Genomic DNA, 15,175 nt, shown 5'->3' on the forward strand with positions numbered 1-15,175 from the left:
CTGTAGACCAGTGTGTCTACTCAACCCCTTAATACGAGCTCTCTGCCGCTATACGCTGCACTCGACAGCCCGAAGAATCAATACGGCAGAAACTGCAAATCAGAGTCACTCTGCTGGGATTGAACGCAAACTCGTGAAAGAGTCTAAGGCGGCACTCGCATCTGGTTTATGCGTTTTATGGGGTTGAAAAAGAGGATGCGCCATGGAACTGATGATTTTCAGTTTTTATCAAACTTCGGAAAATGCCACTGGAACTATCACGTTCGTCAAAATGGTTGGTACCTATTAAATTTTATTTTTAGATCATTTTTAATTTTTATAAAACTCTTTATAAATTTAATGCATTGTAACAATTATTAATATGTACTGAATATCATTCGTAGATATTCCTTATGAGTCGAATGCATCTAATAGATTTTACTGTTAGAAAATGTCAGTGGATCATATTCGTCAAAATGATTAGTACGCATTGAATTTTATTTTTAGATAATTCTCAATTTTTATTAATTTCTTACGAGTCGAATGTTTTGGAAAATGTGACTAGAACTATCACATCTGTTAAAATTATTAGTATTAGATTTTATTTGTTGACTTCTTATTTTACAATTATTAAAACTATACAGATGTTTCTGTTCAATAACAGTTTGAAAATTAATATTCTTATTGAAACGTTACAACGAATATTGCATACAAACTTCAAACAATAAATTTTTACAATTTCTTTGATGATTTTAAATATTTGGCGGTCCTAGAGTTAAACACATAGCTTTTTGTTAAATAATACATATTTGTATTGGTCAAATAAAAGAATCAATATTTTTTACAACAAACTGTACGAGTGAGAAATCATTTAATATTAAGAAAAATACTTTCATCCGCAAAAAAATGGTCAAATTTCATAGTGCGTTCATCGATAACTACATTGTTCCGGATATTTTTCCAGAATTTCTCTCTGATTATTCCCGTTGGGATCAGAAGTCCCATGTCTGATGCAGTACGTTAAAAAGAAATCAACATAGAACAAGCAAAATTTTTCGCAGGGACTAACACAGGAGAATTTAAAAAAATTCTAAACAACGCCACCGTGGTTAAATATTCCCTTCAAAAAATTTTCTTCGCTAAACACACTTTCGTTGATTACAATATAATTAAAAATTTCCAACAATAAATTTCCTTAAAAATCTATTTTTACAAAATATTTCTCATCGTCATCAATATATTTTAGATTATTTACTATAGATTCTACAATTTCTTTTATTACGAATAATTTAAAAAAATTTTCAAATTTTCCCTCATTACAATTAATATCTTTCTAATAAAAAGTTTCTTCCATTAACATCAATACATTCTAAATTCCCATTTTCTTTCGTTATCCTCAATTCGCTTTGAACACAAAATTTTCTTCGGACACCATCCATTTCTTTCCAACCAAAATTTTCCTCCATTACCATTAGCTTGTTCTACATTCGCATTTTCTTTCATTCTCCTCAATTTCTTTCAGTCTTAACATTTTCCTCCGTTATCATAAATTCACTTTACACATAACAAAACAAAGGGAGCCAATCAGAAGTGACTGAAGTCGTCTGATAATTTTCCCGGGAAAAGGAGGAACCGAGTGTTAGGGTGAACCTGTTAGCGAAATTGCAACGCGAGAGAGGTAATTAGAGGCCCCCGTAGTTCTTAAAATAAACGAAGACCTCGCCCGCGATGCGGTAATGACTGATTATTGAATGGCGTCGATGACGCTGTTAAAGAGTCATTCGATGGAAGTGCAGAATGGTTCGCCCTCGTTAAAGTGTGCGATCGTAACCCGAGTTTCGCGCAAACGGTTCAAACATACTCTTAATTAGAACGGTGAATGGCTGCTGGTACAAAAAGTTGATGCGTTTAGTAAGTATAAGTACGTGCATTCGATACAGCCACGATTTCCAGTTCGCGTTACACAGGCACACCACGCGGAATCGTGCGATGTTAACGTTCAAACTGCCGAGCAGTAGAATCGACTGGTCTGTTTTTATCGTACAAGTTACCGTGGTACGTTTATCGAGATCTTGATTAGCTTATAATTATTATTAATAAATTAATAAATATATTCGGAATGTACATTAACACTGACTATACTGACACTTTGTACATACTAATTTCTATCGTAACCAAATAACTGGATACAGTGGAAAGGGTTAGATGATAAATTTCTCGTACAAGGGAAGTTATGCAACTCGGAAATTCAAAAAATTATGAAACTTTGTGTTTAAATAGAGTAAGTCAGGCGTAGTACATTGAAGTTCTTTTTTCGTGTCGAATTCCACTTTGAGGGATGAAACCACCCCTTGAAAAAAATGCAAATTTTTCTTCCATGTGGATTATTCTGAGAACGGTAAGAGACAGAGAAGGAATATTTAAACAAAAATACATTGCTCTTTCATGTCCACAAGACTGCGAAGTAAAACTTTTCAAAAACGGTTGGTGCTGGCTTTTTGAGAGATTTGAGCTTTTTATTTTGGAAAATGTCGAAATGTCAATTGCACTGCATGGTGGTTTTAGTGTTAACTAGTTCAGTGCGTTTAACGTGTATGCGCGTCATTTTTTGTCTTCATCGCGCGTAAGCCGAGAAACTTTTGAAACTAAATCTCACAGTGAACAGGTTAACAGTATTGAATTCGCAGAGTTTTGGTAATAGATCTGTGACAAATCATTTTCCTTTATACATACCGAGACATCTGTACGGCTTGACCCAACGAGATAATTTGCATTTGGTTCTTCCTGGCTTACACCATCCATTGACCCTTACGTAGTGCGAAGACTCAACGATGTTAGTGATGTCTCTCTTTGGATAGACCTATAAATGTCGTCACTGATTATCATACTGTTTATGTATTAAACCATGCTACGTTCATCGGAATAAATGATACAGTAAACACTGAATGATTGCAACATCGTCCTCATCACCATGTTCTTTTTAACACACCATAATGCTCGACAACCGACCACGGTTGAATGATGTAACATGATCCAACTATTTTATATATCCGAAACTTCAATCGCTTGTTATACCAACAATTATCATCGTAATTCTATCGTGAACATGATGACGAAAGTTTCATTCATCAGAGGAGAAAATAAAGAAGTTTGATTTTTGAATTAACACTAAACCTACCGAGCAGTTAAATTGACCTTTTGAAATTCCTCTACAGCAACTTCAAAGGTACATCTATCGAGACTGTAATTCAGTTACAATTCAGTTTGCGTATTGCTAAATCGATTTCTTCAATAATTTCTCACAGAAATATCTGTTATCTTTTTAATAATTGCAAAAAAGAAGAAATCAGGAATGGGTCATTCTGACTCGTCTGGTAGGTTTAGTTTTAAAGATTCCAAGCTCATCGCGAGTTTTTAACACTAAGACCATCAGACAGGTAAAAATAACCCATTTCTGATATCCCCTTCTTGCAATTATACAAAAGATAACAGATGTTTTTCTGAGCAATTATTAAAGAAACTGATTTGGCAATGCGCAAGCTTAAGAGCAAATCAACTAGACTCTGACTAGATGCAGTCTTCGAGTTTTTATAGGGGAATTTTAAAAAGTCAATCTAACTGCTCGGTAGTCTTAGTGTTAATGTTGCTGAACTGTTTTTTACGTCCACCATGCTAAAATCTTCGTTCCTTGGGGTGGATTCGGATCAACCTCTCCATAATTGCAACCTTCCGGTTCCGTCGAGTGTTGCAATTATCCAATCTTCACTGTATTCGTTTGGTACAAGGTCAAGGGAAAATGGTGGACGCGGTGTCAGTTCCCAAGTGTTTTAATTCGTTCTTTTAATTCTTTTAAAAACCGGCATTAGCGAATCACAAAAGAATTTCCTTTCACCGTGATGAAGGTGAATCAAAGAAAAGCTCAAACGAAAAATAAATGATTAAACAGTTACAATTGCGAACTCGTATCGTGTGCATCGTATTTCCCCGAGGTTGCGCCAACCAATTAAACGCCAAAAATATTTCGAAGAAGAGAAATCGAAAAATATCCCGCGAGATATGAAGCGATCACTAAAAACAACGGCTGATGCAGCGCTGATTAGAAGTAAATGCAAATATTAATATTTTAGAGCGGAAGTAAACGTCACTCAGGACATCCATACGTATTTTAAAAACCAATGTGTATTCGTTATGTCGTTCGGTGATTATTGAAAAAATCGATTAAAACAAGCAGGTTAAAATGATTTTCCAGTGAAAGATTCGAAAGCTTGGTGAAGCTGTGCAACGTCAATCGTTATTGGGTAATAACCTTAATATTCTATGATCTGATTACTTTAAATAAAAAAATACCTTTTTCGAAGGAATGATCTTATTATTGAGATTGTAAATATGGAACAGGTATAGAGGTAATAAAGATTCTAAAATATAGATTTTATTATCGATAATCTAAATATAGAATTTACGCTGAAAGAATCTCTAAATATTTGAAACAATCTTTTTTTATTTCTTATAAGTAAAATATGAAAACTACTGCATCAATCAAATATTATTAAACATGTAATGCATTATCATAAAATTACGAAATATTGCAACTATGAAAATTACTATTGAAACAAATGTAAATCGCGAACGAAGTCACTGAAAATATTAAAAAACTCTTCTCTTTCTTTCTTCTAAAAAGACTGTAAAAACTTTTGCATCGACCCAGTATTATCAAATACATAATATATGATTATAACATTACGAAATCTGTAAGATATTATAATACTACGAAATATTTTAACCACGAAGATCACTACTAAAACAAACGCAGGTAGCGAGTCTGTTAAAAAAGAGAACCCTGATCCCAAACAGGTTAATCGGTCCGTCGCGTCGCACGCGTACAATATATTCGGCGTGCATGCACGTGTGCAGTCGCATCGTTAATTTCGATGCTCGCGAACGATCGGCGCGCGCCTTTCACCCGATAATGCAAGGGCATGCATCAACGACACGCGAGTCACTTTATGCACGGAGAGACCAGGGGACCCCGGATCCGTGTCAGTGAATCGAAAACCACTCTCCCGTCGAGGCTTCGGATTCTACGACGTGAAACATTCGCGTTCCACCGAGCGCACAGAGAGACAAAACCTTCGTAACCCTTTGTAACCTGCCGCGAGCTACGGGAACACGATCGCGCGTTGCGCAATTGCGTGCAGAGACATTCGTACGTAGTCGATTTAACATTTTTACGAACTTGTTCGCTTCGCGGCCGTGCTCAATGGGCGAACGCGACGACACGCTTGGCGTTTGATTTTCAGCGATTCGGGGGGATAGGGTAATTCCGGTTGAGATGTCCCGATCTCATTAACCCTTTGCGCTCGATGGTTTATCACTGAAAATATTCGAGATTCTCTGGTGAACGTAGGCGATATTTTTTAAAACAAATGAGGGAACATACATAAATTAAGGAATGAAGTTTGTTTAATTTATTTGAATATTGAATATTGAATATTGAATATTGAATGTTGCATATTTCATGAATTATATAAAGCTTAATATTATAAGTAAGACTGTATGATTTTGTTATGTCGGATTAAGTGGCGAGTGCAAAGCGTTAACGCTAGATTTATTAAATGAGTTTATTTGACTCATATTGAATTGTATGAACATTATTTTGTAAATGTTTGAGTCCATTTTGATTGATACAGTTACGCAGATATGTATGTAATTTATCTATTTTCACACCTTCAACTTGTAAGATCTAAATGAACGAATATTCATATATCTAAGAACCATAGAACGTACATTTATTTTCATAAATATATTTTATTTTTTATTAGGTACCAATAATATTTCTGATGCAATAGTTCCTTTTAAAAAAGTGAGCCATCTACTTCTTATCACCTTCTTAGATTTGAAAATTAGAAAGAATATTTGAAAATTGAAATTTATATCTCTGTAGGTTTATTATAAAGCAGCAGAAAGTATCTTTAATAGTCAATTTACAAATTTTGGGGAATATGTATCGCGTTTAGGATATAAAAAAATAAAATATCTGTTGAAAAAGTAGATGGTATATCAATTATTATATCATAATCCACGGAACCTCGTTATTAAAAATAGAATCAACGACAAATTCCACGGATAAAAACAAATGAAGCTTCACGTCATTCAGTTATTTAAATCAGAAATGAAAGTATCGACAGAATAATTATATCAAACGGTACAATATAAATTCTTACTATTATCAATTAATAGATAGTATCCTCGCGTAACTATTAAGCATAATAAAATCAAAATAATCGAATTTAATAAAGTCACGCTACAAACATATCAATCCAAATACTTCATCAAAATGAACAATACCGTAGAAGAAAATGAAATTGGTTTCCCCATGGCGCAATACAATCTCGTCCTAACACACCGTTGCGCGACTGTCGGATGTCGGATGTCGTGGGAGGATTTTAATTAACACGCTAAACGCGGACCTCCTTTTGCTTTGCCCCCACCCCTCAGACGGTACGTAAAATCTGGAACTGCGTATGTATGTAAAAGAAGAAGATTTGAAAGGACGCTTTGAAGCCTATTACAAAGGACCTGAATATATTTTTTAATATTATATAAATTATGAAATATCTCAACACCTAATTAACTAAATGGGGAGACCCACTTTTATTTTGTTTATTTTTTTCTTTTGTTATTTAGTCTTCAGCTAAGGACGTTTTCAATTCAATAAATACCTTTCTTACTTTTGTGAAACACGATTTTTAATAAAGTCTGTTGAATCTGTTCAATTAAAATTCATGGAAAGGGTCACGGTTTTTTTAGGCTGTCGTGCAGATGTTAACATTAATAATAATATTTTTATACGAAGCAATATTCTTCAAATTTAATGCTGTTGGTCATTAGGGACCGATGCTGTCTAAACGGAATATTTAGTGTCGGTCCATAGGGACCGGCGACATGTTGAACGTATTAAACCCCTAAAGCGGGGAGAGCGGATATACTCGCTCGGATTAATCATCGTCATTTATAATTTAATTAAAAGACACGTATATTATGGAGTCCAGATACGAATACATAATAAAGCATTTTTTAATTCCTTCATCAATTTATGTTCCCCGTCGAGCGAATCGTTTCTACAAATCCTTTCAGATTGATCAAATCGATTGATCTAAATATTTTTAATTGATTCGTCAAACTGTTTTTCTAAATTGTAGTATAAAAATTCACATACACAGTAGCTGGCTTGCACAACGTAGTAACAATAAGTTATTTAATTTTATTTTGCGTTGAACAACGTAATTCTAAGTTTTGACTAATATTGAATAATACCGTTTGTCAAGAATAACATTTATCCTCATTATGAAACAACAATATAACACAAAACGTTAAAAATCCTCAGTCAATATTTTATTGGTTGACACGTTGCCACGGTGGTCACGGATTTGCAAATTACTCGAGAACAATTATAACTCATAAGATAACTGACACCAAGTAAAAATATTCCATACCGTAAACAAGTAGATAATAGTGTAACCTAAGAATTGTGGTACTAAGTAATTGATAACCGTTTCTTCCTATCTTCGCCACAAAAGAATAAACGATACATAAAACGGTCATGTTTTTCGTGGCGGTGAACGTGTTAAAGAGGTTACCACACGAACTGGAAGTATCGCTTACCTTCTTGCAATATTCGAGGATCTCCAGTTTGTCCGTCATGCAGCTCTTCTTGTCCACAGAGGATACCCAGCGACCCTGCTCGCCCATGTGCTGCGCCAGATACACCTCGCCGGCCTCGCATAATGTCGCAACCTTCGCATAAACGGATTTCGCATAAAATCACAGCGGGCCCCCTTTACTCGCTGTCAGTCTACCGATATCCCGCGCGAAATAAACGACGAGACGCTCCCGGAACGCGATAAATCTTCAAACTTCGCGACACGACCTTTTCACCGGGCTCCGCCATCGGTCTGAACAGGAAAATCCCCCGAGTGTTATCCTCGCGGACGGGAAAAAATGATTCGCGAGGAATACTGGAGTTACCCGACTGCCGAGGATCTTTCGGGTTGATGGTCTTTTATTGAATCGGGGGGGATGAGATTTTTCTTTGTGGAACGACTAAGGGAAAGGTTTTTTTTTCAGAGCACTGTGTGCATAGTAACTGGGTAGCTATTTTTTACGAGTATACTCGTTATGGAGAAACGGCAAGGTTTCGCGTTATGACGAGTATACTCGTCAAAACAGCTGTAACCTATGTTTCGCGGAATATTTTATGTACACAGTTTTCAGAGAGTGTGGTAACAGCTAATTGGTTAGAAATGTGTTATTTATTTTGTTTGGAGTGGGAAATATGTTTTTGGGGGTTGGTGGTGGAGATTTTTTATTCGAATAACATTGGGAAGATAAATGAATCGTATGAATTAGAAGTAAATAGAGAAAAATAGAATGGTTAAAATAGTAGAAAGGTGTTTAGATGTTGAAGATTTGTGCTTTAATAATGATGGAAGGATAAAGGAATTGTGTATATAAATTGGATGGAAATAAATTGAAGTAGAATAGTCGAAATAATGAGAAGGTGTTAGTTGTTGGGGGTTGGTACTGTATTTTGGTTTTATTTTAGTACAAATATTAGTTTTTTGGAAATACGTAAATTCTATAAATTAGAAGTGAATGAATATAAATAGAATAGTAAATAGAATTGATAATGTTAAGACATATTATTTGTCTTGCTTAAAATAGTGAAAAATCTATTAGTTTTTGAGAGTGAACTTGTCTCTGTTTAAGTAAAAGTATTATTTTCTCCGTGAAAGTAAACGGACATAAACCAGGAGCTAATAGATATAAATAGAAAATGTAAATAAAAGATACAAACAGAATAGATATAAAAAGAATTGATTGCATTAAGTATGCGTGGTATCCAAATGAGGACATAACAATTTGCAAGTTGACACTTCGCCTACTACGAGTCCATTAACCCTTTGCGTTAGAATCTCGAGTTAGACTCGTTATGCAAATTTCAGGCTGAATTTTATTTGTTTCTTTTAGGTCAAAGTGAAATGCTCCTGTTTCCTTCCTGTTATTATCAATATTCAGTCCTTAAAATGAACGCACATTTATACCAAACACAGAATTCATTTTTCCACGAAAATATCAACAAATTAAACATTCATATTAATATCATATTTACATTAAACGATTAACCTTCACATAGAATTATTTCTCAATGATATTTCTATACTGAAAAGAGACTCGATAATTTTCCTTTAAATGATCGCAAACAAAATATCAATATTAACAATCGAAAAGAAATTATTCCCATGAAAAGATTCACTGAATATTCTTTTTTCTATTCATTGTTAGATTTTAAAACATTCAAATATCCCATAAGTAAAATATAATTAAATGCATTGAAAACAAATCACGCCCTTATTTGTTATTTAAACGTTGTAGAACAGAATGTTCTGTTTGATTTTCTTCTCTTAAATCCGCTCGCTCGTGCGACCACAAATTCGTTCAAATTATTTATAAACACCGGCCGTCGTTGTCTTCGTTTTAGCATTCAATCATCCGAGCATTTCACGTGCAAATTAATCGCGGTCCCATTGATCCATTATCGATGTTATTAGGAGACAGCAGCGCGTTAACATTCTATAATACAAAGCCGCGATAAAATCGAGGTCGAACGATTCGAGCTTCAGCCTCGTTAGTGTCTCCCTCCCCTCGACACAGAAGGGAAGAAAATTAGCCGGTGAATCGATGCGGAGCTGTTTCGAGCGGAAACGATCTCAGACGTGTCGCGAAGATCCGGTGAACAGTCACAATGTAAAGTCGAACTCGCACAGTCGCGCTTTGAACGTGCATTTTCAGATGATTCTTTCTCATCGAATGCGAAAGATGGAAGGAGAATTGATTATGGGAGCCACTCGATGGTTAATTAACCCTTTGTCCTATGATCTCTTTCCCAGCAGAGCTAATTTAATGTTCATAATTCATTAGAAAGCATTACAATAAATAACAGAAAAATAACATTCAACTCAGTCTTGAAATTGCTAACTGACATTTATGTATGTTAAATTCTATTTGAAATCTTCACCACGTCAACCTTTAGGGGTTGATTAACCCTTTAACCTATAATATCGTGTCAGACTTGCGACAAAAATTTGAAACTGTATTTGACAAATCTAAGTGTTATTTGTTTTATTTTAAATGTAAGTATTGCTTTTCTATTATCAATCGTTAATCTTTTAAGTAAACGTAGATATAGATTATAAATTATTCACGATAAAGTAACTTTTTACGTACTAATTAAATTGTTGCTTAATACTGTGTAAGTATTGATCATAGTTAAGAAATAAATCAGAGGGCAAGGGTTAACCGTGCTTTTCGAATTTGTCAAAAATTGTATCGTTCTCGAAATAGTTGATTGACTTCTAATTTGTAATATTTAAAATAGATTTCTGTATTACTGCGTTTAGTGTCAGGAAGGTGCAAACATTCTTTTGACCACATAGACATTGCAATGATGATAAGATTAGTTTAAGAATATAGAATTTTATGCATTTCATATAATCGTTAGATGCAAGTTGCACTTGTAATAACGAACTAAGATGTATTCTACTATATTTACTTGAAGTTCCATTTAAAGAGAAAGTTGAAGGATTAATGTACACTATTGCATCACTTTTCTCTACTTTCTATTTTGTAAAGTTAATCGATTTGGCCAAAGACTGGCTTTACATGAAGAATTCAGAAGCCAAACGGTGTACACTGCCATTTTAAACATTTAAAGAATTTTTTTATTATTAAAACTTTCGTTGAATAATACAATTATTAGACATAGGATCTTTATTCAAAATAAAAGCGTCTGAAAATAATATAATGCACCAAGGCTTAACCAGAAACTGATTTCTTCTTTGCAGAATTTGAATATGACAAAATCTGCAGTTTAATAATTATATATGTTACTACCTTCGTACTTAAAAAGTCTGCAATAATTCTACTACACGTAATTATTTATTTAGAACTTCTGCTCATAGAAAACGGTGATAAAACATGTTAACCAACTCCATATGACATATTCTAGTACCTTAGTGTTATTATAATATTATTTTAATAGATATTTATCATAAAACTTTTATTTTTGCATTACCATACAAACATCTCAACAAAGAAAAACAATGAAACTTTTACCCAAACTTAATAGAAATTGACTTTATTTTCTTTATTAGCCACAATGGATGTTCATTTCAGCTCTGAAACAGAGATGAGAACAATATTTACACCTCGAATGAATCATCTACAATTCACATTCAAAGTGTAAAGTGTAAATTCGACTTAAAATCGCGAGGCTCAATGACATTCGCAAGGAAAAGGAAACGCGAATCTTCAAGTGGTACTCACCTGAGGCTCTGATCTTCCTCCAGCTGGTGCCAACTCGAGCCTCTCCGACACCGCCTGCAATGCAGAAACCACGGTGAAATTCAGCACGCGTGAAACACTACGCCGCTACGAGTTGACTTTCCTCCGGCGTCACTCGTATACTCTCTCGAAATTTTTCACGCGTCTTTTTATTCGTTTTATTCGAGAAATGTTCAGCTACCGCAGCTATAGGATAACGGCACCTAATATGGAACACCTGATTTGTAAAGCTTGTCAAAACGAGAGATATGCATTTTTTTCAATGAAACTTGCATCAAAATACGAAAAAATTAACAAACATTCGTACGCTGATCGATAATAATGCAAAAATTTAAGTGTCTTCAAACCACAATAAAAAAGGTAAGTAAAAGTCAAAAACAGTTGAAAAAATGACTCCTAATATGGAGCACTACGTAATTTGTAAACAAAACTCATTTTTATGGCGAGAAATGAATATTTATGGAATCAAAAAGGATAAACAACGAATTTTTCACTTTTTTCAATTTATGTTACTTTGTTTTCTTTTATACACTTGATATGTGAATAACACATCGGGATCAATACATTCTTCGTGGTCAAGATTATGAATAATAAATCACAAAACTGCGTTAGTAATTTGTCGAAACTAATAATAGAAAAATCCTGTTATTCTGTTTTACTGGATATAATGCAATTACAAAATTAGTAGTCATTTTATTGTAAAAACGATTCAGTGTCAATGTAACTATAAAAATCAGTGTTAACCCTTAAATGTATAGAACTTTCATTTCACAATACACCTATCGCTTATATTCTTATATTTGGAGCCTTGTTGTGTTTCAACAAAAAATACAATTGCGTCAGATATGTCAAAATGTAACAATCATTTTACAAAGAATTTCTTTTTCGAATAAACAAAAGTGATTTCGATATTTCAGTTAATGCTTCTATTGCCCCCTAACATAGGAATCAGCAATTTTCAAACGTCCCACTATTTATTAAAGAAATTCCGCATTCAAGGGTTAATATAGTTACAAAAACTGCCATGAAAAACTACTCGTAGCTACAAACGACCAACTGCAAACAACAAACAGAACACGGTCCCCAGTGTTTGGCAATCCCACCCCTTTCAATCGCAATCTCCATACTTCGATCCGGTATCGAAATCCCCGGGCGATTCGGCAAAAACACAAGAGCAACCCGAAACAATTAACGATCCCCGAAGCAGGTGAACTGCGCTCAATCCCACTTTCCCCATTTTGGCCGAGTTAGGGAATCCATTTTAACGGTACACCGAAGCAATCTATCGAACTTTCGAACTACCCGACCGATATACAGGGTGTTAAGGAAATAGATGGTCAAACTTCGGTATCGTGCACCGCAGAGTTCCAGGAAGAAAAAGGATCGAATAAATAGAACTCTGGAAACTTTTCTTTTTTGTGATAATCCATAACACTGCTTATACTCATTAACCCTTTGTATCCCGAAAGTTTTTCATTAGAAGTATTTAACCCCTCGACCTACAACATCGTGTCGGATTCGCGAGGAAAATTTTGAACTGGATTTGAGAAAGCTAAGTGTCATTTATATTTTTCTCTAATATAAAGGAAATAATACTTATCTATTGTCAGTCGTTAACCTTTGGAGTAAACGTGGACATAGAATAAGCATGAAAAGTGTTTCTTTTTCTAATAAGTTGATAAAGTAGTTGTATCGGTCATGGTTAAGAAATAAATCATAGAGCAAGGGGTTAACATTTTCTGATGAGATACAGATGATATTTCTTGGGACTAACTTAACGAGGAATCACAGGTAAATTAAGGAACACGATAAGAACAATTAAATAGGTCTCTGTGCAAGAATTAGTAGACTAATAAAGACAATTGGAAATATAGATATTTGACAGTCTAAAAGAGATCATCTATATAAAACTATATTCAACTATATAAAACAATATGAAACTATATAGAACTATATTCAACTATATTAAACAATATAAAACTTTATTCAACTATATTCAACTATATCAAACAATATTAAACAATATCAAACTATATAAAGCTATATAAAACAATATATAGAATCGTATAAGATTACATAGAACTATACACAGAACGGTATAAAACTATATAAAACGCTATATAGAACTGTATAAGATTACATAGAACTATAGATAGAACCGTATAAAACTATATAAAGCTATATAAAACATTATATAGACCTGCGAGACAAACGGCGAGATATTCGACGAGAGAGGCCGACAACTCGCCTCGTAACACAAGTAACACAAGGGAATTAGATTCCGGGCGTAATCGGTCGGCGGAACAGCGTTTGCGCGAGCGAGCGGGAGGCCGGTTGTGTTCGCTGATTTAGTCATCTCGGCTGGGCTAATGACATATTAACGGGCTATTGAGCGCGGATAGAACGGGTCCTGGCGGAACGACCACGGACAATCTGTGTGACCGGCAAAAACCGCCGTTGCACAGAGATTATACTAGCCAATGCTCGCCGCGTTATGCAAACCGGCGATCGACGTTATCGCGTGAACCACGAGCATTCTTTCGCGAATGGACTCTACGTGAATGAAATCGTTGAAGGGACGAGGAGCGCATGGCGAGTGGGAGTAGCAGGTTATTCCGTGAGTATGCTAAAAATAATGACACGGTGGGAGGAGATATCGATTGATTTGTTTTGGATTTATTTGGTCGTTGGTTTGACTTCTAGTGTGTTCTCGGGTACCATTCTTTAATGATCGAGGGCCTTGTGATGCACGTTATAACTGGATTATTTATCTCTTTCTTTTAGCGCATGTAATAGTAGTGTGACGAAATTTTAATTTAACGTACACGAAGGAATGTAGTAATTAATGGTATGTAATACTTAATTTTAATATAGGCGTATGTAATCATGATACTCAATTTTTCAAGTACCACTCTTTATAAATCGAGGACTTGTACTGTATCTAACAATTGAATAATTTATCTTTTTATTTTAGTGTATATAATACTACATGGATGGATATAGTAATTAATATTATGTAATATTTAGTTTTACTAGAAACGTATCATGGTACTTAATCTTTAATTATTGTAATCGAAGTTTAGGTTCCTTTAAACTTCATTATACTCGTATTTATCTTTAGTTAGCAACTTTATTTACCAACTATCGAGAGTTCCTACAGAAAGCAGTAATGGTAAAAAATGAACAGATATGTTGCCAAAGATGTTCAAAGTCGATTGCATCGAATAAGAAATAAACTACGACAGAGTGTCGCTTGAAATCTTTTGTTTATTATTACACAAGAATTCATTCTTTTGTAGGATATCGCCGGCAATTACCGGCACCTCGTATAAATCAATTTTCTAGACACTTATCTCGTCGCCGGAAACGTTTCGATGGGTAAAGCGAAAGGCTTAGCTGGCGACTGAAGTGGCATCGAAAAATAGACGGACGAAGGTGAAGTGTTTCCGAAGAAGTCTGCTCTTGAAATTTCGAAGTAGCGATGCCGGTCAGTGCTGACATTCAATTTCCTCGATAATTGAAATCAGCAATCTGCCTGATGGCGAACTTCTTTGATCCGATCTCATTTTTCGTTTCCTTTCTTTTCCCTGGTCTCCTTCCCTTTTTTTTTCAGTTCAGAACACTTCGTGAGAACGTTGACTTTAGATGACTTCTATCGTCTCCAATTTCCTGGATTATTAAGACGCTGCCTGCCGGTGCGGAAACTTTCCGCATAGATAATGTAATCTGCTAATAATGTAATCTGCTAACTATGTCGGAGTAACGTGAGTACCCGCGTTTCAATCAATTTAATGAA

At 34.7% G+C, this 15,175-nt stretch overlaps 1 protein-coding gene across 4 annotated transcripts in view; it reads right to left on the minus strand.

The window, feature by feature from the left end:
- Nucleotides 1-15,175, minus strand: part of Appl (amyloid-beta-like protein) — a 62,084-nt gene that overhangs the window by 21,960 nt on the left and 24,949 nt on the right. For 3 of the 4 annotated variants that reach the window (XM_076372823.1, XM_076372825.1, XM_076372822.1), the window contains exons 2-4: nt 11,362-11,415; nt 7,642-7,773; nt 2,713-2,839 (exon numbers count right to left, since the gene is read on the minus strand). In XM_076372823.1, coding sequence (XP_076228938.1) covers nt 2,713-2,839; nt 7,642-7,773; nt 11,362-11,415 — 313 coding nt within the window. The remainder of the gene's footprint in view (nt 1-2,712; nt 2,840-7,641; nt 7,774-11,361; nt 11,416-15,175) is intronic. The other variant, XM_076372824.1, reaches the window with a different exon arrangement.

Source organism: Nomia melanderi, chromosome 12 (assembly GCF_051020985.1).
Source record: "Nomia melanderi isolate GNS246 chromosome 12, iyNomMela1, whole genome shotgun sequence".
Classification (NCBI taxonomy): Eukaryota; Metazoa; Arthropoda; class Insecta; order Hymenoptera; family Halictidae; genus Nomia; species Nomia melanderi.